This window comes from Anser anser (assembly GCF_964211835.1).
Source record: "Anser anser genome assembly, chromosome: 21".
NCBI lineage: Eukaryota > Metazoa > Chordata > Aves > Anseriformes > Anatidae > Anser > Anser anser.
In genome coordinates this window covers 7,193,564-7,216,245 of record NC_139742.1, presented here as the reverse complement: position 1 = coordinate 7,216,245, position 22,682 = coordinate 7,193,564, and the positions used below count along the sequence as shown (strand labels likewise).

The following is a 22,682-nucleotide window of genomic DNA, read 5'->3' as shown; positions in this document are numbered from 1 at the left end:
AGGGGGACACGCCCCTCTTTTTGCCAGGTCGAAGTGCTGGCGGAAGGGGCGGTGTCGGCGCGGCTGCGTGACGTCATCGCGCCGCGACGGAGGGGGGGGGTAGGAGAGGGGAGGGGCGGCATGGCGGCCGCCAGGTCGTTCAGGAGGCGCAGGGAGGAGCCCGAGGAGGATGAGGAGGACGAGGAGCTGGCCAGGGAGGTCAGGTGAGAGCACGGGAACGCCGGGGGAGATGGGCTAACAGCGCCGCCCGGGCCCGCCGCGCCGCCGTGATGTCATATCGCGGCATATCGCGTCATATCGCGTCGTGTCGCGGCGTCCCGGCGTCACATCGCGCTGCCGCGCCGCAGCGTCGCGTCATACCGCCGCGCGACGCCGTTGTGTCGCGTCACGGCCTCGCTGCGCGGCGTCACACTGCGTCATATCACGTCACGCTACATCCTATCGCGTAGTATCGCGTCGTATCGCGGCCCCCCCCCCCGCCGTGCCCGTCCCTGCGCTTGCACCCCGCGGAACTCGGCAGCTGCGGGCGGTGTGTTACCCCCGCAGCCCAACAGCACCTTGCCGGTGGTGGTTTACTTCTGTGAGGGGTTTCCTGGGGCGCCCTTGGTGACAGGCAGCGAAAGGTGTGCCTCCTTAGGAGGCGCCTCAGTGCCTGAAAACATCGATAACATGAGCGTAGAGCCCTGGATTTAAGTTTTCACCGAACCTTTCCCTGATGCGCCGATAGATCTTCACCTGAGGGCTGCCGTTGGTTTTGCTGTTGGTTGTCCCCATTCTTCAGGGCACCGACTGCGTTGTTGTGTTAGCTCACGTGGGCGGTTGAAGGAGTAAAGGAGCCCCGTGTTAGCTCCTCGTGCAAGGCGACCCTCTGTCTTGTGAGGGAGATCTTCATTGTCTGGAGATCTCAACAAAACGAAATCAGAAGCAGGGGTTGTTGGCTCGCATTTCCCATGTTGGCTTCTTAAACTCTTTCGGTGTCTGGATGTTTTGTGCCTCAGCTGAGGGAAGATGTGTTGGAGGGACAGCCCATGTGTTTCTTCTGATCTCTTTAATAAAACTTTTAATAAAGTAAAATATAAAATATCTACTTAATCTGTAACCAGAAGAGTAGATGGGCACTAATATGTAAATGCAGGAAATCAAACTAAGGTAATTAAAACCAAAGCATCAAGTACTAAGTCCAATGTTTTTTCTTCAGGTTAAAACTCGAGGAAGCCAAAGAAGTGCAGAGCCTCAGAAAGCGACCCAATGGGGTGAGGTAAGGGCTGTAGCACCAGGGGTGTGAGGATGTGCTCTGTCTGGTGGTTTAATATAACAGTAAATTTCTCTATTGCCACGTGCCTCCTTTCCATAGAAACAGTTACTTGTCCAGTAGTGCCAAAAGTACATTACTGATAGAGGATTTTGTATGTTAAATCCTGAGGATGGAAAAGAGGGTGAGTCAGTTACAGACACACCATGTCAGTTTAGCGTACAAAATCTGTTCTGTGTCCCAGCCATGAGGAAGAAGAGTAAGATTGGGATTTGTCATGAAATGCATTTAATCAGATTACGTCTGTCCAGTGCACGTAACAGAATGGTAGGTGTAAGTTGGACCCTTTCACATCTGCATCCAAACTTCCCTCTCTCCTCTCTTACCTACTGTCACTGTGTTTGAGATCGTCTGTTAGATTTGGTGAAGGACGAACAAAGATGGTATTGTTGGTAATATGTTTAATTCTACTGATTTATATTTTTTTACTTTCACTGACTAGCGCTGTAGCTCTGCTTGTGGGAGAGAAGCTGCAAGAAGAAGCGACGCTTGTGGTAAGTTCTAGATACTTTCACCACCTCACTGCTAAGCTGTAACGATGTGAGAACATCGGTGTGGTGCAGTGGGTCGCTGTGGCAGTCTGGTGTGGAATAGGCCTGATGTCACAGCTCAATCATTTTTGTTTTCATTCAGATTTTGAAGACTAGGAGTAAACTGAAGGGAAGCTTCAGGGTTTCTCATTTTTTTTCTTAAATTCCAGGATGACCCATTTAAGATAAAATCTGGGGGGATGGTGGACATGAAGAAACTGAAAGAACGAGGCAAGGACAGGTGGGTGCGTGTGAGCTCCAAAGACCTTTCCCTGGACTAATATTAAGACACAGCAATAAACTGACCAGATGTTGCTGAATTTAATATAATTCAGCTTGGCTAGCTACTGCTATGTTAACTTGTCAAATTAGTTAAAACAAGCAACAAACAACTGTAGCACTGTGGTTTCCATTTAGGATTAATGAAGAGGAAGATCTCAACTTGGGAACTTCCTTCTCGGCTGAAACCAACAGGCGAGATGAAGATGCTGACATGTAAGTTGAGCTGCATGGCACGTCTGTGATGTTGAATTCTGGGTTGGGTGTCCTCTCACAGTTGTTGTGTGTGTGTGTGTGTGTTTTTTTTTTCTTCTCCTATCTTCAATACTGAGTGTTCCCAAAACGTCTTTCTGATTCTCACAGAAACCTTCGCTTGCTCTTTCACCTTTTGGCTGCCAGACTCGAGAAGGCATTTTCGTGGGCAAAGCTAGGAGGTGCCAGTCAGCCAGCCAGTACGGTAGCATTAAATACCAGCAGCTGCCTTCCTTGCTGGTTGTGAAAGAGCTCGGAGGATCTGATCGTTTCTTGGACAGAGCTGAAAATACCTTGTTTCATGCAGTTGATGTTAGCTGAGTACTTTTGGAGAGATTATTCATTCCTCCCTCCCAGCCATTGAGCGCTCACAGAGCGCTCGCAGCTGTGCACAGCAGTGTTGGGATAGAGTACAGAAAACAGAACTAAATACTACATGTCCCTTGTGTGCTGCACTTTAGGATGAAGTACATTGAGACAGAGCTGAAGAAGAGGAAAGGAATTGTGGAGAATGAGGAGCAGAAGGTGAAGCTTAAGAATGCCGAGGACTCTCTGTACGAGCTGCCAGAGAACATCCGTGTCTCCTCTGCCAAGAAGACTGAAGAGATGCTGTCCAACCAGATGCTAAGTGGCATCCCTGAAGTGGACCTGGGAATTGAGTATGTTGTTCACAGACCTGTTAGTCATGGCCTGAATTGCCAGGAGGAGCACCGTGACTAGAAACTGTCAATTGGCAGAGCAGTGGGGTGGTTGGATTACACAGCTCCCAGTTCGCTCTGTGGTGGGATTCGGCCTTGGTCTGGATTAGTGAGGTGTTCAGCAGATGTGAGCTTCCCTTTTGCCTTTGAAACAAAGCATCTAAGCATCAAAGTTTCTATAGCACTGCTTTCTCTCTCAAAAAGCGTATTAAATACAATAGCAATGCTATTACTACACCCAAATCCATATGCTCAGGATAATTCCTTTGCCTGTTACTCTTTTTAAATATGATTTTGGTGTTGTTTTTAAATATGAATATTTTTTCTTTGTTTTTCTTCTAGTGCAAAAATAAAAAACATCATCTCGACTGAAGAGGCGAAGGCCAAGCTGCTGGCAGAGCAGCAGAACAAAAAGAAAGACAGTGAAACTTCCTTTGTTCCTACAAACATGGCTGTTAACTATGTCCAGCACAACAGATGTAAGTCTCCCGTAGCTCTCCTGACCCAGGTGTGACCTGCTCCTCTCCTAAAGAAAATCGGTCAGCTGGGATGGAGTCTGGTTCAGGAGAAATTAGTTCATGGATCAGCACAAGCAGCTGATTCCTTTCTCTGGGATGCTCATATAGACCCCATGTGGCTTGGCCTGTTTTTTCCATCCATCAGCAAGGAGAGGGGATTATTACTTACGGCCTAACTTTCTGCTCTTGAACTCCCAGTTGACAGTGCCTCATAAATTTCCAGACTTTTTCTTTAAGTTGTTTCGTGAACGTGTGCTGTAAATGCCTGCCTTGTCTGTGGTTATAAATGATGGGTTATAATTTAGAGAATCAATTTTCTGGGCTGCCAAAGCACACAGGTGGTCAAGCATACACAGATCTTACTAGACAGGAGATGGGAATTAATTTCCGGGAGAGACGCTCATACTGCAGCCATCTGGAGGAAAGGCAGCCTTCTACTGTGTCTAACCACGCCTACAGAGGTGATTTGGAGTCAGATTTGTGTGTTCCAAAGGAAATGAAGAATCTTTGGACCACTTCTGATTAAACAGTGCTACTGAAATTTGCTGTATCCCATCTTGCATGCATTGATTATCCATATAAACCAATTACAAGAATGCTTGTTCTGTTCTTTCCGCTGAACATCAGTTGTAACAAATACCATAGAAATATGTCTGTCTAAATAACACAACTGAAATGTTCCTTATCTGATGTTTTCCTTCCTTCAGTTTATCACGAGGAGCTAAATGCACCAGTGAGAAGAAATAAAGAAGAGCCAAAGCCCCGTCCTCTGAGAGTGGGGGATACAGAGAGACCAGAACCCGAGCGTAAGTTCCGAACTTGAAGTGTCGTAAGAGGAAGATGCTGAAATGTAACAGAGAACTGACCTAGCTGCTCTTGATTTCTCTTCTCTTGGGTGCCCTGAGTTAGTGGGGAAATGGAGCAATCTGTATTTGAAGTCCATAGGAGGCAGTTACACTTGTACCCACGGCAGGTCACACAGGATGGAGGATGTTTTAGGGATTCCTAAAGGTGGAGTAGCAGAGGTCAGAACTGAAACACATTGGCCACGCTGACTGACAAGGGTTTGCTGGCATGACAAAGGGGCGCTAGATTTAGGGGCACGGGTGGCTAAAGGAATAACTTTTCTCATAGCAAGGGGCTGTAGTTCTGTGGAGTTCATAAGGGAAGTGGTAGAATTAAAACTCCTTTCTGTTGCATATGTGAAAGGACAGGAAGTGTTATTTCCTCCTCTTTTGTTTGAAGGGTCTCCTCCAAATCGCAAACGTCCACCCAATGAAAAAGCAACCGACGATTATCACTATGAGAAGTTCAAGAAGATGAACAGGCGATACTGATGAACGTGGACTGAAGTCTTTGCAGAGGTTCTTGTTTTCTACTAATAAAGAATTCTGTGTCACTGACCTGAAACAGAGGTGGGGAGAGTCACTGCCTTCACATCCTGGTGTTAACTACAAACCTTTTCTTGTGATCTTGTAGTGAATCAGTTTGCAGGTGATTGTGAACTCTGGTCGGTAAAATCTTGTATATAACTTATTTTCAGTTATAAAACTTCTTTTATAAAACTGTGAGCTTTCTTTTTTTTTTTAGTGGGAAAACATTGCTTTTACAGATTCTTATACCTTAAAAATGTGGAAAAAAAAGATATTTTAAAAGCAGCAGTGCTGTTTGCCTTGTGAATATGAAGGGAAGGTTTAAAGCCGCTTCGGGGGGGGGGATGCAACTTTGTAAAATGCTGCTTCTTTGTTTCCACGGGCCCTTGCTGCACATAATGCAATAGATAGCAGCAAGCTCGGTGCTGCTGCTCCTCAGCTGGGCTCGCGGGTGCTCCAGCAGGAGCCCAGTGTTGGCACTGCCTTGCTGGGTCGTGTCACAGCACGAGGAGTGACAGCAGGCACCCGGCACGTGGGTTACGGACTCTGTACTGTGCGTGGCATTTTGTATTTTTCTGCCTGTAGACCTCTGTAGCAGCTCACTGCATTTTATGGTAGCTGTGAGCAGGGAGAAGCTCGGCTCGGGCTGTACCCGTGGAGGCCGAGGAACGTCTCATTTCAGCTCCCTGGGCAGCTGGGGGAGAGGCCCTGCAGCCTGCGAGCCAGGAACTGTCATGTGGGGGAGCCTGAAGGCAAGACTTTGAATTTAAAAACAATAAAAGTGTTTTTAAGCTGTCACAAATGTTTTTTTTCTTTCTGGGCTGGGCGCAGCTTCCTGAGCACCTCCCCAGGCCTGGGGGGATAGCCCCCATTCCTCCTTTAGCCAAAAACAGGGGAAAGGTGAAAAATCCTCCAGCTTGGCTGGAAGTACAGGCACAAGGGACACCCGCACTCTCCGGCCCATCCTTAATGAACAGCCCTTAATTACAACACCCTCCCAAGATGGCCGCCGCCACACCCAAGATGGCCGCCATGGCGCCCAACACCACATGTGCCACACCCAACATGGCCGCCGCCTCGCCTCCAGCTCCGCCTCTGCCCGGGCCCAAGATGGCGGCGGCGGAAGCGGCGCGGCGCGGCGGAAGCGGCCGCGGGGCGGCGGCGGGGCCGTGCGGGCCATGACGGGGCTGCGGGGCGGCCCGCGGGCGGCCCCGGGGCTGGCGCTGCTGCTGCTGCTGCTGCCGCCGCTGCTGCTGCCCGGGCCCGCGGGCGCCGTGGAGCCCATCAGCCTGGGGCTGGCGATCGCCGGCGCCGCCGCCTCGGCGCTCACCGGCATCATCTCGTACCCGCGGCTCTACTGCTACTTCAGGGAGTGCTGCCTGCAGCGGCACGACCTGCGCGCCGCCGCCGGTACGGGCGGGGCGGGACCGGGGGGAGGCTGAGGGGACGGGGGGGCCCTGCTCTTCTGAAGGCTGCGGGATGAGGGGGTGGGGGTCCCGGGGGGACGGGAGAAGAGGGACTGGGAAGGGGGACGGGGATTTGGGGTCTCGGGGGGATGGGGAAGGGGAAGGGGGACGGGGAATCTGGGGACGGGGAATTGGGGTCCTGGGGGATGAGGAAGGGAACCCGACGGTAGGGGGCCCCGGGGCTCCAGAGGATGGGGAATTGGGTCCTGAGGGGATGGGAAAAGAGGACCCCAGGGGACGGAGAAGGAGGTCCTGGGGCATGGGGAATTTGGGAGCAGGAAAGCGGAAGAGGGAAGGGGGACAAGGAAGGAGGACGGGGAATTTGGGCCCAGGGGACAGGGAAGGGACTGCGGCTTGACTCCAGCTTGGCCAGCCCTTTGATCCCGTGGCTCCGGGGAAGGGCCGGGAGCTGCGGGCGGTTCCTCCCCTGACGGCGGTGTCCTGCTCCCCAGCCCTGCAGGAGAACCTGGACAGAAAGCTCTTCGGGCAGCACCTGGTGAGCAAGGTGGTGGTAAAGGCCGTGAAGGGCTTCCTCAACAACGAAAACGCCAAGAAGCCTCTCACCCTCTCCTTGCACGGGTGGACTGGAACAGGCAAAAACTTTGTCAGTAGGATAATCGCCGAAAGCATTTATAAAAAAGGTCTGAAGAGTAAATACGTCCATCAGTTCGTGGCTACTTTACATTTCCCTCATGCTCAGGACATCAACATCTACAAGGTAAGGCGGAACTCGCGGCAGGGGGCAGCAGTCACTGCTGTGTTCGGTTGTAAACATTACAGCCCGGAGGCGCTAAAATTATTAACCTTTATGATTTGAGACATGTGGCTAAGTTTTGCCTAAGAAAAAGAACATTCCTTGTGCCTAACAGCTGGCAGCATGGGGGTATTTGCAACCTCTGTATCCAACCTAAGGCACTGCTGGCTGTGCCACCCCATAGGCTCTGCCAGCACCGACTGCACGCTGTCGGTTGTGGCAGTTAACAAGCAGCCACAGCTCGCAGGGTTGGGTACCTGGCTTTGTTAACGTTGGAAGGATTTTTTTTCCTCGCCTCTTTGAAGCAGCACACAAGTCTCGGCAGTCACTGGGCAGAGAACAGGGGCGCAGAGGGGAGGTGCAGCCCAGATGCTTTTTTGCTGCCATCACGGTTAATAAGCTTCTGTCTGACCTGTCTTAAATTGTATTGCCGTTATTATGTATCTGGACTTCCTAGGTTTTCTGGTAGCACCATCAGTACTAAAAACCTAGGTGCTGTTTTACGCTGTAAAATGTACCCCATGCCAGTTTTGGAATCTTCTGCATAGCATTAGGTAAATCCTAACATACAGCAGGACTGGTTCTCCTGTGAAAGTAAAGACTTTTTTTGCATGTGTGTTGAGCCTCTTTTTAGGGAAGAACGATGTGGTTAATTTTTATTGTTCTACGCTTTACTTAGAGATGTGTGTGACTTAATGATAACAGTGAATCGGCAGGCTTCCATCGTTAGGTGATATGCTGAGGGGCACTGCGAAAGACAAGGAATGGTTTGTGACACTGACGAACCGTCTGGTGGCCTCCAAGCACGTTAGGTACCGTGGAAAGCTGAAGCTTTCTGTCTGAGGTGCGTGTGTAACTTCCTGCTTCTTGCACTGAGCAGGTTGTTTAGTTTTGCTATGCTACCATCTCCCAGCTGTAAAACAAAATAACAGAATACGCTGTTGCCAGAAAGGTACGGGTGAACCTATTTGGAATCATTCCCCAGGTTTGGGAAGCATCAGTGCAGCTTTGTAGGCCGGTGGATATTGTGGGGCGGTATTTCAGATATACGTTTTCTGGTGGGTTTTTTTGTTTGTTTTGTTTTGTTTTTGTTTTAGCTTTGTTGACAGCAGAGTTTGAATGAGTAGTACGGTGTTTTCTAGTACCGAATGTTTATATTCTATTTGTATGTGTTGAAAATGGGAATAGGTCTACAAACCTACTTTCTAAATGGCAGAAGTAGATATTTCCTCTTTTACAGCTTGCTTTTACCCTTCTTCCAGCTGAGCTGTTCTAAAATAAAACGGATCCCTTTCTGCTTTTATTTTGAGATGAACACGCTGCTTGGTAAACTTGCTGCCCATGGCAGTAGGAGGAACTATCTATAGCTCTTTATACACAGTATAAAGTATAACATTACTTATTACTTAACATTACTTATAACATTACTTAACACAGTATAACATTATTTTGTTACTGATCTTAAAGGTCACACACAAGGAGAGAAAAATGTAACCATTAAGTGAGAGAATCTTTACAGTAAAGCATTACCCTGTCTGAGCAATACTGTGGTTTAAGAAGGGCTCATAATTGTCTTCATTTAACTTGGGAATGATTAAGGGCTGAGAACTGAATTCTGTTTCTACTTGTGCTAGTGACAGCAGGTGGAATTTCCTAATGGTGCTGTTCACGTAGTAAATATAACCTTGTTTGTAGTTTTGACACCTAAAGATGTTCAGACCAAAGTGCTGCCAAAAGTAAGCAGCTTACTTGACAGGGCTTTGCTTTGTGTTGCTGTTCCTTGGTGGTACCTGTCCTTTGTCCTGATGAGCAGGCTTTCATTTTCGATATTTTTTCAGGAACATCTTTTGAGGAGATCTCCTGCTTGTTCTGTGTTGTCTCTTAGTATTTTCAAAATTTCTCAGAGCTAGCATGACATTTGGTTTTATAAGTTTTATTTACAGCTTTCAGCCATGTTTTAGCCAAGAAGCCAAAGCTATTGAAGTGGCACAATTGAAAGGAATACAAAACTCAATAGGCACCAGTCCTATTTTCTGTCTTTTCAACACAAGTTCTTTCAGCTGCTTCTGTTTTTACGCCACTCAGGACCAGTTGCAATCATGGATTCGGGGAAACGTGAGCATCTGTCCCCGATCACTCTTCATATTTGATGAAATGGATAAAATGCACGCAGGACTCATTGACTCCATCAAGCCATTCCTGGACTACTACGAGCTCCTGGATGGAGTGTCTTACAGGAAAGCCATCTTCATATTCCTCAGGTAGGAGGAGACGTCTCAGGCTTGCTGTCCTGTGCGCTCAGTGCCTTTTAAAACTACCTTCAGATACAACCTTTGTTTTCTCTTTACTTAGCAATGCTGGAGCTGAAAAGATAACGGAGCTGGCGCTAGATTTCTGGAGAAACGGGAGGGCAAGGGAAGACATAGAGCTCACAGACATACAGAACGCACTGTCTGTGTCTGTCTTCAACAACAAAAATAGTGAGTGAAACTCTGATTGTTTTTGAGGTGGTGAAAACCCCACAAAAGTGATGGCCTGGTTTAGTGTACGAGCTGTACTTTGACAGCTCTGATTTCTTGGTGTGGCCTCTGGGTTTTGGCTACTGAGGAGCCACAGCGCAGTTTGGAGGCCTATGGGACAGCTCTTGTGAGGAAATAGAGCTCTGCGTGTACCTCGGTTGTCTGTTGGCTCACATGTGCTGTGCATTTACTGACATGCTAATGGGCTAAGGGGAAAGCAAGCATAAAAGAAATCTAAGGCTGGATGAAAGCTCTGGGGAAAAAAAATCAGCTCTCCGAGAGCAGATTGTCTTGCTCTTAATAGAAGATACGTTCTTTACGTGGAAGGGGTGAAGGTATGAGACCAGCGTCTGGGGAGCAAGGTTTTAAATGTGTTCATTTGAAAGAGATCCAACAGGCCACACACATCTGTGTGTCTAAGATTATGCAAAAAGCACTGTGAGAATGGACTGATTTGTGCGTTATAGGGCCCTAATAATACACATAAACTTTTACTGGTTCCTAGCAGAGGGCTGTGATATCGTTGTGTTTAACTAGAGGAGTAGAAACAAGGCCCTTCTCTTTCCCTTTGTAGGTGGATTTTGGCACAGCACCTTGATTGACAAAAATCTCATTGACTACTTTGTTCCCTTCCTGCCTCTGGAATACAAACATGTGAAAATGTGTGTCAGGGTTGAGATCAAATCACGTGGCTACACCGTGGATGAAGACATTTTAACCAGGATAGCGGACGAGATGACCTACTTCCCCAGAGAGGAGAGAATTTATTCAGATAAAGGATGTAAAACTGTGGATGCGAAGCTGGATTATTACTATGACTTCTAATGCTTTATTGCTGCAAATTTAACTTAATCACAAAATGAAGAACCCAGGACATTTCATTTTTAAGCACTTTGTAAAGAAAGGACCATTGTTTTAAACTGGTGTGTAAATAAGTGGCAGTGCCTCTGCATTTTTATTCTGTCACTAGTCACGGCTCCCAGGTACGTCGCGTTGTGCCATCAAGGTAAGGAAGAGCTGCTCTGTGAACGCAGGGACTCTTTGTCTGATCGTGCCCAAGACTCCTCTCAAATCGTGTATTGATCACCAGAACCATTCGGCAGGCTGTTGGCATGTAGAGCGGGACTAAGATTATGACCTGATTTTAATTGGGTTTTGGATTGGTGTGGATGGTCTCTAGGCAAGGTTGAGAATCATGATCAAAGTCCCTGCTTGTGAAAGCCGTCACTGGGCTTGTGTGGGTAAACTCCTGTAACAGCATTAAAAGCATATGTGTATTTTCTCCTCATGTAGCTTAAAAATATGCATATTCTTTCCAATGCTGTGCAGTAACGATGTCTGTCTCAGAACAGTGCTATGAATTGGCTTCCTTTGAGTCAAAGTTAATGTGAAACTCTTTGGTGTGAATACTGTTCAGTGAAAAGACTTAATATTAAGTAGAAAGAGGAAATAAGGTAAAATCCTTGACTGTATCTTTATCGTAGTTGGTTCCAGTTTTTGGTTATTTTTTTAATGAATAAAGTTGCCCGCAGTTCTCTCCTAGGAGTGATCGTCCTAGGAGAAAAGCCTGTGTGAGTGCTGGGTCAGCTTCATGGGAAGGTTGTAACGTAATGGGAAACGTGTACAGGTTAAATTTTACACCGAGGAACTGGAAAAGAGGTTTCTCCTCTTCGCCCCCGTGTAGAATTCAGAAGCCAAACAGCAGGGTTTTGCCTTTCCTGTTCTCACAATCCCGTATGCCCTGGAGGTAAGGACTAAGACCGATCCAAATGCGTTTGTGACCAATGTGAAACGTGTCAGCTGAAGTTACTGCAGAGTGCCCGACTTCCTTCTAAATGTGAGCACTGCGGAGGCTTTTTTCATTCCAGTTTCTGTTCGAAATAAACTTTCCTCATCAGAAACGTATTTCGTAGCTACCTTCTGGTGGTGTGCGTTGAGTGACCTGATGTTGTTTTCTGAAGCATTCTGCTGTGCTTGAATGCAGGTACTTCCCTTTCTGAGTACAAAGGGAACGGCTGCAGGGAGCTGTGATTCCTTTTCTGTTGAAAAGTATTTCCTTGGTGAAAGGGAAACAAGTGGACTTTGTACTGGAAACTAGATCATCAGTACTAGCTGCACTCAGATGCTTTTTGCAGAGGAGAGCTTTTTAGATACAGATGTGCTGAATGCTGTTGCAAGGATGAACTTGTCTTCTAGAAAGTAGGTAAAACCCTGCTTCTCGTCTCCTCCCGCCGTGGTGCCGCTGACTGCCTACCTTCTAGGCTGTGATTGAAGCCATGCCCATTTTCAGAAGCAGCATGTTGAAGTTTTCTCCCCCAGGGGATTAAAAAAAAAGTCATTAAGACTTCAGCTGTCTACTTCTGCTCTGGAGCTGCGTCATATGCTAATGAACTTACCAGTCCTAGAATCTGACAGCAAGCGAGTGCTCTCACCGCAGGTATTTATCTGCTTCTTTGACCTAAGGATTACAGCAAATGACTAGTTGATGGAAAAAAGCAGGCGTGGAAATGATAAACTTCTAGTGCTGACTGGCACCTTCTCAGCAGGGGAAACTGTTCAACAAGCAGTACTGTGGCTCTTCCAGCCTGAGATCTGCTCTTAGTTCTGCTTCGTGTGCTATTGCAGCATCAACACGAGCATTTGACAGACAGTGGTGGCAAGTATTTCATTACATCCGAGCCTGAGGTGGCTTAGGGTGGATGGAAGAAGGTTCCTCCAGAGGAGGTGGAAGTGATGGTCAAAGGGTGGAGACTGGCTCCCTGTCAAGTCTCCCCTCTATAAACCAGAAGACCTGGCTCGGAGCATCACCCGCGTCTGGGTGAAAGAATTGTTTGTGTGCCTGACCCCGCTCCCGGATTTGATCCTTCTGAATCCTGCAGGAGTAAAGGAGGCTTAATGGAAAGCTGCCATAAAACAGTCCTTTTCTGTGGCTGGAAATAATTAAGGCACGAGACAAAGTGACTTAAGATTTATTCCAACTGCAGTACAGTAGTATTACTTAGTGTTTTGAAACTGTACAAATAGTTGGCACTCGGAGTAACTGAAACTGGTGACATTTACACCTATGAATAAGTCAGTTAAGAGGCAAAACGCTCCTTAGGAAAAGCAACAGTCCAATGTCCCAAGGTTAACGGCTAGCTAGCAGTGGGCTCTGGAGATTGCATCAGTGTCAAAGAGTTTGCCAACGTTTGACAAACTCCACGTGGAGCTGTAAAAGGCAATTGACACTTTTAATTTAGAGCTTTACATAAACACTAAGTTCTCTGTTGTAACATCTCAACATTAGTATGTTAATTTGCCTACAAGTTTTGCATCACATTTGTAAGCTTAAGTACGGGTGAGGGATTAAAAGCTGCAGTTCAAAGAGCCCGCTTCCTTAAAACAGTTTAAAAACACTGCACTCAGACAGGTGATAGGTACTTCTGCCCTGCACGAGGGATGGATAGATGATGAAAGAATTGAAGCTGTAACAAAGTCTAAACCCCAGCCTTACCACACACGTGAAGGTTAAATCAATCTTTCCCAGCCTCCTAAACTGTCACTCGCCCTTCCACACAGACACCGCTTAGTATTAAAAGCTACTATAAAACATACTTCACTAGATAGGTATGGGGTTATCGGAGGCTGATCTCCTTTCCCATACTCCCGTCTCTGGTTCTCTAGCATTGCATTTTTGTTGCTTACACTTCAGTATAAAAATACACTATTAAAAATAACTTCAGCCATGGAAGTGTCTTCCAAGCAGCGTGAGAGGAGGATTACTCACTCCAAGGCTCTTGGGTGCAGCTCGGGGGACTGATGAAGATCTTGAGGACTTCAGGCCCTGGAACACACGCCCAGAGTAACCTGACAAGCTGCAGCAGTCAAATCCTTGAGAGTTTTCCGCTTAAGAAGAGGATACCAGCCTAGTAGGTTGCAAATCAGACCCCTCTGCTAAGACAGACGCCCTGGAGTTACCATGTAAGTTCACTCAGTCCCCTCAGAAAAGTATTAAAAGAGAAAATATCACCATTTCTTTTTCCCCAAAGAAGTGGAGTGGCAAGTGATTACATTCATTCCCTTTCTCCCCCATTTAGTACCGGATCTTCTGAGCTCATCGTGACTTTTTGTATTACCATAGCAGGAGATGTGCTAGGATGTAACAGACAGAAACTGTAATCCTGCTGTTCTGTTCCTAAATAGCTGGATCTCATCAGTAGAAGCCACAACAGCATCAGACTGCTGTGAAGGACAGGGAGCCTCCCAACACTGCGCTTTCTTACTGTGACATGTTGAGGTGTGTACCCTTGCAGACGCTATCACAGGCAGGATCACACCATAAACTCCTCTAACTTGGCTAGCCCATGAACTAGAGCTTCTGTGTACATGGAAGGGAGTATAATTGTCTGCAAGAGTTCCTCAGTTTTGAATTGTTTTGTGGAAAGGCAAATCAGGGATTTAACAATCCCAGCAATTAATAAATCAGGAGAGGCTATATCCAGCGCTGTGTGTGCCATGCTCAGAAGTTTTCTATAGGTTAAAAAAGGGGGCAATATTTGGATATCAGGCAGTTTAGAGATGAACAGTGGGATTTTATGTTTAAAAAAAAAAGTTTAAAAGGCCACACTGCTCTCTCCGGGATTTTCACCATACTCCCTGCAATAGTAAAAAAAAAAAAAAAAAAAAAGTGCAAATAGACAAGTTTCCAAAAGCTCTGGCAGTGCTTTGGAGAGGTGAAGGGTAATCAATCCTTGGCTTTCGTGTATTTCACTGCGATGTCTTCATGAATATCCAGCTTGGCCTGTACAGTCTTGCAGCCCTTGTCAGAGTAGATTTTCGCTTCTTTTGGGAAGTACGTCATTTCATCAGCCACTGCCTCCACAACCTTCTCATCGACAGCATGGCCACGGGCTTTCATTTCAGCTCGGACGCACATCTTCACGTGCTTGTGCTCCAGGGGCAGAAAGGGAACAAAGTAGTCGATGAGGTTCCTGTCGATGAGGCTGCTGTGCCACAGTCCACCTGCAGGAGAAGGGGGAAGGAAAAGAAAATAGCTACCAAGGAAGGACCTTCTCTAAACTTGGGCCTGCGTAGGGCAGGAGCTGCAGACCAGGCTGAATTCACAAAGCAGTTTATCTCAACGGCTGCCCAGGGAGGCAATGTGTGCTGGTTAGCTGGATTGCTCAGAGGGACTGCACCTTGCATTGTCGCTGCTACTCTTCGGTGTCCCCACGTAGCACCTTCTGTGCTGAGAGCTTTCCCGTGGCGGGATGACATTGGAGTGAAGGGACAAAAGGGCAGGGAGCGGGGACACCACAGGAAGGTGTGTGGGGGTGTCACAGGAAGCAGGGCAGGGTCAAGGCAGGTGGGAACAGATTGCAGAAATAACCCTGTCTTATGAAGTAAGGCAATTTCCCATTTTCTGGGGAAAGTGACTTACTGTTCTTGTTATTGAAGACTCCTACAGATAGCACAGGCTCCAGGTCTTTCAGCTGTATCTCTTCCCTGCGCTTCCCACTTGTCCAGAAGTCAAGTGCTGCTTTATTAATTAAGTCACCACCAGCATTGCTGTTCATAAAAAAAAAAGTTTACAGCAGTGAGCTGAGACACAATTAGGCCAGAATTCCTTTTTAGCTGGTTACATGAATCGCTAGTCTTCTTGAAGTCAAACAAGTAACCAAAACAGAAACCTGTAAGCCAAAATGTACGGGAAAATCTCCACTTCTTATCAACTGCCATCAGTGTGGGGCAGGTTGACCCCAGCCAGCAGCCAAGCACCTACACAGCCACTTTCACTTCCCCCCACTGCCCCCAGCATGATGGGAGGAAAAAACAGGAAAAACAGAAGTGAGAAGACTTGGTGGTCAAAACAAAGACAGTTTAATAGATAAGGGAAAGAGAAAGGACAAAATAATAATTTTTAAAAAGCACACGGCTAAGGAAATCACTCACCATCCTCCCAGACAGACCAATGCCCAGCCAGTCTCTCAACAACCGTGCTTCTGGAGGCTGACACCTCACACTGCCTTCTCTACCCCAATTTTTCTTGCTGAGCATGGCACTACCTGGTTCAGGTCAGCTCTCCTGGCTGTGTCCCCTCCCAATGTCTTGCCCACCCCCAGCCTGCTCTCTGTGTGCGTGTGGGGGGGAAATCCTTGAAGCTGTGCAAACACTTCAGCAACAGCCAAACACCGGGGTGTTATCAGCACTGCTTTAGCCACAAATGCAAAACAGCACCAAACAGGCTGCAACGGAGGAAGTTAACTCCATCCCAGCCAGACCCAGTACACGGTGCACCCACCCCACAGAACTGTCCCAAAATCTGAGCTCTCAGCTTAACTGTGCCCTGGGCCAGTCTCCTGAGCTCAGCACACTGCAGTGACCTGCTGCGCCGTCAGACCTGCTCCACCATAGCCACGGGCCCTGCACTCACGAGCCCAGGGTGCTCCCTTCTGTCTTCGAGGGATGTTCTTCACCCCAGGGCAGCTCTTCCGCTGTACCTGAGCAAGGTCTCATGGGAACATCGTTAGCATCGTAAATACGGATTTATCTGGATATCTCCAACAACTGAAAAAAGTGTTACCGACCTGAGGAAGATGAAGATGGCTTTCCTGTACGACACCCCATCAACCTGCTCATAATAGTCTAAGAACGGTTTGATGGCATCGATAAGGCCCTGGTGCATCTTGTCCATCTCATCAAAAATGAAGACAGAGTGAGGACAGGCACTAACATTGCCCCGAATCCAGCTCTGCAATTGCTCCTGGAACAAGAAGGTGAGAAACACTGAAAAGCCAGGGCTGCAGAAGGCGTACCGCAGGGTGGTTGCGCGTCACAGACTCCCAAAGGCACCCTTCCAACCGCCCAAATCCTGCGCTCACTGGTTGTATCCTTAACCCTAGAGAGGACCACAAACATGTTTGCGATTGAACCCTTTAATGTGACACTGAATTTAATTGTGAATTCTTTTCCTGCTCACAAATCAGAGACTTTCTTTTTCTTCCTGCTTAGCGTATGGATATGACACTACAGTCAGGCTAGGATGGGAAGTTTTGGAGAAACGAAAGTGTTTTCTGTTTGATTTAACAGCGTTTCCTCTTTCATACAGAAACCACACCTACCAGCACATCAGCTTGGGGCACCTTCAAACATTGAAACGTGAAGCTGCGAGGTCTCTTGTTTCAAGGAGTGAAGTCACCTGAAAGCTCTCACCCAAGTTACACTTCCTCATGGCCCAGTGATGTGGTTTTTAGTGCTCTGCACGGCGCTACGTGGTGCAGAACACCCCTTGGTGACTCCAGGCCAGCTCTCCCACCTGCATCCCCCTCCCAGCCCACTATGGAAGAGGAGAGAAGCAAACAAGCCTCGAGGCTGCACAGGCGCCGCTGAGCGCCACCGGGCTGTGCCCAGCGCTGCTCCAGCCGCAGCCACAAAGCACAGCACCGTGGGGCCGCGGTGGTGAAGGGCTCCAGTTAATGGGAGGGCTTTTAACGGTGGGCTCCGCTCCCAAAAAGCCAGCAGCGGGTAGCACCGGCGGGCGGGCTGTCCCTCGCTGCTCTGGGGCGGCTGTCAGCCGCTCTCCCAACATTTCGTGCCCGTGCGGGATGCGCTCACCCGGTAGAGCTGCAGCTGCTGCGGGTGCGGGAAGTGCAGGGTGGCCAGGAAGAGGTGCACGAACTTGCTGCGCAGCCCGGCGGGGTGGACGTGCTGCGCCAGGAGCTGGCTGAGGAAATTCTTCCCGGTGCCGGCCCAACCGTGCAGCGACAGCGTCAGCGGCTTCTTGGGGCTGGGGTTGTGGCTGAAGCCCGTCACGGCCCGCAGCACCACCTCCTTGGCCAGGTGCTGCCCGAACAGCCGCCCGTCCAGCTGCTCCCGCAGCGCTGCGGGGAGAGCCGCCCTCAGAGCCCGGCTGTGGGGCAGGGGGTGCCCGGGGCTCCCCGCTGCCCCCCCCTCGGTCCCCCCCCCCACCCCCCCCACCCCCCCCACCCCGTCCGCCCGGTACCGGTGGCGTTGAGGCGATGCCCGGCGCTGGGGCAGCACTCCACGTAGCTGCAGTAGAAGCTGGGGTGGGACAGGTACCCGGTGAGCGCCGAGGCGACGCCGATGGCCAGCCCCACGCTGAGCGGCTCCAGCGCCGCCAGCCCCGGCAGCAGCAGCAGCAGCGGCAGCAGCAGCCCCGCCGCCCCCGGCATGGCGGCTCCGCGGCCCCGCTTCCGTCCCGCCGACAGCGGGCGGGAGGACGAGGCCAGGCCGGCTCCGCCTGTAGCCGCTGCCGCCATCTTTGTTAAGGGCACTATGGGGGGGGAGGGAAGGGGGGGGAGTGCCCTTTTGGTGATTCGGGTGGGTCGTGACGTAACGCTGGGGGTGACGTCACGGGTCGGAGTGACGGCATTAGGATCTGGTGACGTCATGGGGTGAGCTGGGACCAGGCCTCGGTGCCTCAGCTCCCCCCTGGGGCCCGGCAGGGTGGGCTGTGGGGGCACGGCCCCACGCTGTGCCTGAGGGGCACTGGGAATGAAACCCACGTTCACAGGAACATCAGGGTTGGAAAAGCCCTCCGAGATCATCGGGTCCCACCGTCCCCCTACCACCGATGTCACCGCTCACCCTGTCCTAAGCACCACATCCAGCCTTCTCCTTGAAGAAGCTTCCAGGGCGCAGTGTGGCTGCACCCCATGCAAGTTCCCTAGGCCCCCGACCTTAGATGTTGGCCACGCCGGGGGAGCTCGGTGTGCTGACTGGAAGAGGAGCACTGCGGAGCTCGGAGTGGAGTGGAGACAAACCCATAACAGCTAATTGGGCGTCACTCCCAATTACTTTAACACAACAGTGCCCCAGCCCCCAGCCTCCTCTCTCTCCTCCCTCACCACAGCCCAAGGGAACGGCATGGCAGCCTCAGGCACAGGGACGTGGCAGCAGGCAGTGATGGCGGCCTGCCGAACCGCTCCCCCAGCATGCTTCCAGCCCCCTCTGTGTGTGTGGCAGCAGGCAGCTCCCACAGACAGACACCTGGTGAGCCAGCACCGGTGCCTAGAGACCAAGGGAAATGGTATGGAGACACAAAGGGTTTCTCCATGCCATTATCTGGCACCGGTGCAGTGATCCCCAAGCAGACAGCTTGGCAGGGTGGGATGGCCACGTCAGCATGAGGCGGTGGTGCCATGCGGGTGGGCTGCTGAACTGGGACCGCTGCCTCTGGCCGGGCCGCCTGGGTTTGGACCACTCGGTCTCCTCCTTTGTGCTTTGGTTTCCACGTCTGTAAAGCAGGAGCTGTGGTGCTGATCTCCTGCGTGATTTCTGTGAAGAAGGTGGGTGACAGGCTGTATAAAGCAGGCTGATACTACTCCACATGATGGTTATTTATGAATAGATTTTATTAATTAGGGCAATGCTGGGTGCAAACAGTCCTGCCACAAAAGTGGGAGATTGTCCTCTTTAAAATACTTACATTTGGGAGTGATTGTGTGGCAAGGAGAGCAAGCCTCATCCTCCATGCATGTCCCTCTTCCGCTTACTCTGTGCTACGATTGTTGCATTGCCCTTTGTATTTATTTAAGGGCTCTTCTGAAGGTCCCTCTGCTATGGAAAAGCCCAAATCCCATCAAGGAAGAACGTGTAGCTTGATGGGGAAGGGAGTTACTGGTTCTTTCATCTGCTTTGGTCTTGCAGTAGGAACATAAGGCATTTGGCCTCGTAATGTCTAGGTGCTCAGAGTCACTCTGGAGGCGACAGTCTTGCAGCCTTTGCTGGAGTAGAGTCTTTCTTCACTGGGGTAGTCGGTCATTGCCAAGGCAATCTCTGTGATGAGGTCCTCATCCTCAGGATGCCCTTGTGCACGCAGCTCCTCCCGGACACACTGTTTCACATGTTCATATTCAAGAGGAAGGAAAGGGATGAAATAGTCAATCAGGTTCTTCTGGATCAGTTGACTTTGAAAGAAACCACCTAGAAGAGAGAATGGGGAGCTTTCCCATCTGAGTGCTGCAGAGGCCAGCGCGTTGCTGCACGCTTCCCAGACCAGTCTGCAGAAGACACTGAACGTCAGCAGTCCTGGAACTGGGGCCCAGAGGTACTCACTGTTTGTGTTGCTGAAAATTTCCTTAGATAGCAGATGCTGGAGCTCCTTCACAGGGATGTCTTCTCTTCCCTTCAGACTTCTCCAGTAATCAAGAGCAATCTCTGTTATCTTATCTCCACCTGCATTGCTGTTAGGAAAGAGATTTGTGAGCTCATTAGAGCTGCATCTTTGCCATCTTTATTGCTCAGATCTTGGCAGTGGTTTAAGTTGCAGTCAGCCACAAACCTATTACTAACTGTTACTCCCTTTGTCCCTGCTGATTCTTTGGGACTGTAATTCTCTTTTTTAGCTTTCCTTACTTCAAGAAGATGAAGATTGCCTTGCCATAATAAACTCCATCCATCTCTTCATGGTAGCCAAGGAAAGGCGTAATCGAGTCTATCAGGCCATGTGGCATCTGATCCATTTCAGAGAAGATAAAAAGGGACCTTGGACAGGCACTGACATTGCCCCGAATCCAATCCTGCTGCTGTTCCTGTGAGAAGAGGCAATGTTATCTGGGGCTTGCACTCACAGTTGCAGACAAATTAGAGAAAATGAGGTGCAGCTGGAAGTACCTTGTACAGATGGACATGTGAGGTGTGTGAGAAATGCAGTACCGTGTCAAAGTGGTGCACAAACCTCCTTCTTGATGTACTAGGCTGATAGAGGTTCTCTGCGATGATACTACTGACAAACGTTTTGCCTGTTCCAGTCCAGCCGTGGAATGACATCACCAGGGGTTTCTTGGGCCGTTTGGAGTGAATATTTGTGCTCAGAGCTCTCAGAATTAATTGAACAGCAAGATGCTGGCCAAAGACTTTTCGCTCCAAATCTGTTTTCACAACTGGAAGAATGAGAGGGGAGACAGAAAATATCATTTATTCTTCCCTTTTTTTGGCTCTAGCTGAACGACCATCAGAAAGAACAATTATTCCCTGCCCTCAGCCCATGATGAGATGGGCAGGCATCCCAACAACATGGTAGCTACTGCCTCCTGTGAAGCCCTGGGATGGGTTCTAATTTACTTGAGGGACTTGTTCTCTACATGCGCTAAATTCTCCTTAACTGTTTTTGTGGCATCTAACGTACCTCATATTCATAGAAATAAGTCCTTCTGTTGCTGTATCATGTCCTCTTAAAAAAGAACCACGACTGTTTTTTTTCAGTGGCTAAAGTGTTAAAAACCAGCCTGTTTGTAACCAGCCAAATCCATGGCCGGTATGAAGAGATGCATTGAAGTACCTGGAGGCACACAGGTCTCAAGTGCTTGAGAATTTCCTTCAAATCTGTGTCCCAGCCCTGAAATTAAACAATATTTGTAGTCCTATGACAAAGGGGTTGGGGATTTCCAGGTGGCAGGATCTGGAATTTATGGTTGAAAAGCTGTGTAAGCTTTTTTCAGACTCTGCACTAGTTCCCCGCAGGCAGGGTGAGCCAGCTGCCCGTCTTCCCCTTTCTCAGGAGACTTCCAGCCTGCTTGGCTTGGGGAAATGAAACAGCAATGTTCTGACTCTTAGAGCTACCACTGATCGCTGCTCATTTGACATCGATTATAGGCCACTGCTGCCTGGGGTCTGGGATACCACCAGGGTGTCCATCTCACGATGTGGGGTCGTTAGCTGTTAGCCTTAAATTTACCTACAGAATTTTACCTGCTTCTGCCAATGAAAACCAAGGCACGAGCAAGGAAAAGGCTCCAGTAATTGTATGGCAAGCAGGGAACGTGTCCTCATGCGGGATAAGCTAAATGAGAAGCTTTTGCCTTCTGGAGCTGCTGTGGGCTTTGACTCTCATCTTTCCACGCCCAGCCCGGGGATGCTGGCGTTAGGAGGGAAGCCCTCGCCCCCCTGGGACCGTCAGCAGGCCCCACTGGCAGCTGGCTCCCGATGCCCTTGCCACTGCCTTACCTGAGAAGTTCAGCGTGTCCTTCGCATTGCAGCACTCCAGGAGACGGCACTTGAGCCAGGAGTGAGAGGAGAAGAGCTGCCAGGTGATGGCGGCACCCCCCATGAAGAGCGAAGCGCTGAGCGGGTCCAAGGCTGGCAACAAGGCGGGCACGAGAACAAAGACTACACCAACGCTCAGAAGCTTCATGGTGGAAACTGGAAGCCAGCCTGGCTCAGGAGGGAAGGAAAGTGAAACAGAAACTGCAGAACAACTCCCTGCAGCGCGGTGCTTCAGGCTGCTGCAGCAAATGGGAGCCGAATTTCCCTGAAGCTGGATGTGTTGATGATTTCATGTCAAGGGCAAAGTTACCGCTCTGTGTGGTGAGAAGTGAAAGTGCCTGAGCAGGGCATCGCCCAGGAACGGGCGGTATCGCGTGAGGAGAGTGAGAATTTGATCAGAACAACCCCAGCCCTGAGGAGAGCAGGACTGGGACCTCAGGCATCTGAAGCGAGGTGCTAATTGATCTGGTGATTACAGGAACGTAGCGGTGCTTGTTCTGGGCTCAGCGCCGGGGGCTGCGCACAGCCCGGAGGTTTCTTTCTGTGCAGCTCAGAGGACTGGACACATGAGAAAGCCGCTTTTTGAAAGCAGGTTCTCAGAGCAGGTATTTTGTCCTGACAGCTTCGTGATCCCTGCCCTGCCAAAACGGCGTACTTGCAAAGGGGAGGGGCAGACAGCGAAACGTTTCTCATTTTCTCAGTAAACATTTTTTTAAATGATAAAATGTGAAAAGCACATGTAAGTAATCCCCGTTTTATTTTTAAAAGCCTCGCTGGAAAAACACCGAACAGCATTATTTAGTAGTCAGTGCACACGTTTAATGCTTGATGTCTCTTCAAACGAGGTTTGCCCTGTGCAGCTTATGGGGAAAGCCACGGCGTTGCGCATTTCGGGTCCTCTCTGTCCGCTGCCCTCGAGCCGGGCACAGCTCCTGCTCTTGGCTCCTTATTCCAAGGCACCTTGCCCAGGTGGCTCCCCTACGGGGGGTGTCCCCA

At 49.5% G+C, this 22,682-nt stretch overlaps 4 protein-coding genes across 5 annotated transcripts; 2 read left to right on the top strand and 2 right to left on the bottom strand.

Annotated features, from left to right (window-relative positions):
* Positions 1-53: 53 nt before the first annotated feature.
* Positions 54-5,246, top strand: LOC310885101 (splicing factor C9orf78). Its single transcript, XM_083808001.1, has 9 exons — positions 54-203; positions 1,199-1,258; positions 1,755-1,806; positions 2,013-2,083; positions 2,260-2,337; positions 2,835-3,032; positions 3,414-3,550; positions 4,297-4,395; positions 4,835-5,246. The coding sequence occupies exons 1-9, from the start codon at positions 121-123 to the stop codon at positions 4,924-4,926; spliced, it is 870 nt and encodes a 289-aa protein (XP_083664127.1). The 5' UTR covers positions 54-120; the 3' UTR covers positions 4,927-5,246.
* Positions 5,247-5,996: 750 nt separating this feature from the next.
* Positions 5,997-11,606, top strand: LOC310885099 (torsin-1A-like). Its single transcript, XM_083807998.1, has 5 exons — positions 5,997-6,372; positions 6,881-7,146; positions 9,268-9,443; positions 9,535-9,662; positions 10,276-11,606. Exons 1-5 carry the CDS (start codon positions 6,012-6,014, stop codon positions 10,524-10,526), a joined length of 1,182 nt encoding a protein of 393 aa, XP_083664124.1. The 5' UTR covers positions 5,997-6,011; the 3' UTR covers positions 10,527-11,606.
* Positions 11,607-12,654: 1,048 nt separating this feature from the next.
* On the bottom strand, positions 12,655-17,983 carry LOC310885097 (torsin-1B-like). The gene is made up of 5 exons (XM_083807994.1): positions 17,683-17,983; positions 17,295-17,560; positions 16,268-16,443; positions 15,121-15,248; positions 12,655-14,702 (listed from the first exon to the last, which is right to left on the bottom strand). Exons 1-5 carry the CDS (start codon positions 17,957-17,959, stop codon positions 14,425-14,427), a joined length of 1,125 nt encoding a protein of 374 aa, XP_083664120.1. The 5' UTR covers positions 17,960-17,983; the 3' UTR covers positions 12,655-14,424.
* Positions 17,984-19,037: 1,054 nt separating this feature from the next.
* Positions 19,038-22,682, bottom strand: LOC310885100 (torsin-1A-like). Of its 2 annotated transcripts, XM_083808000.1 has the most exons (5): positions 21,648-22,682; positions 20,316-20,584; positions 20,058-20,233; positions 19,758-19,885; positions 19,038-19,625 (listed from the first exon to the last, which is right to left on the bottom strand). In XM_083808000.1, exons 1-5 carry the CDS (start codon positions 21,832-21,834, stop codon positions 19,381-19,383), a joined length of 1,005 nt encoding a protein of 334 aa, XP_083664126.1. In that variant the 5' UTR covers positions 21,835-22,682; the 3' UTR covers positions 19,038-19,380. The 2 variants fall into 2 exon arrangements, with proteins under 2 accessions (XP_083664126.1, XP_083664125.1); XM_083807999.1 differs by having other exon boundaries at positions 19,038-19,885.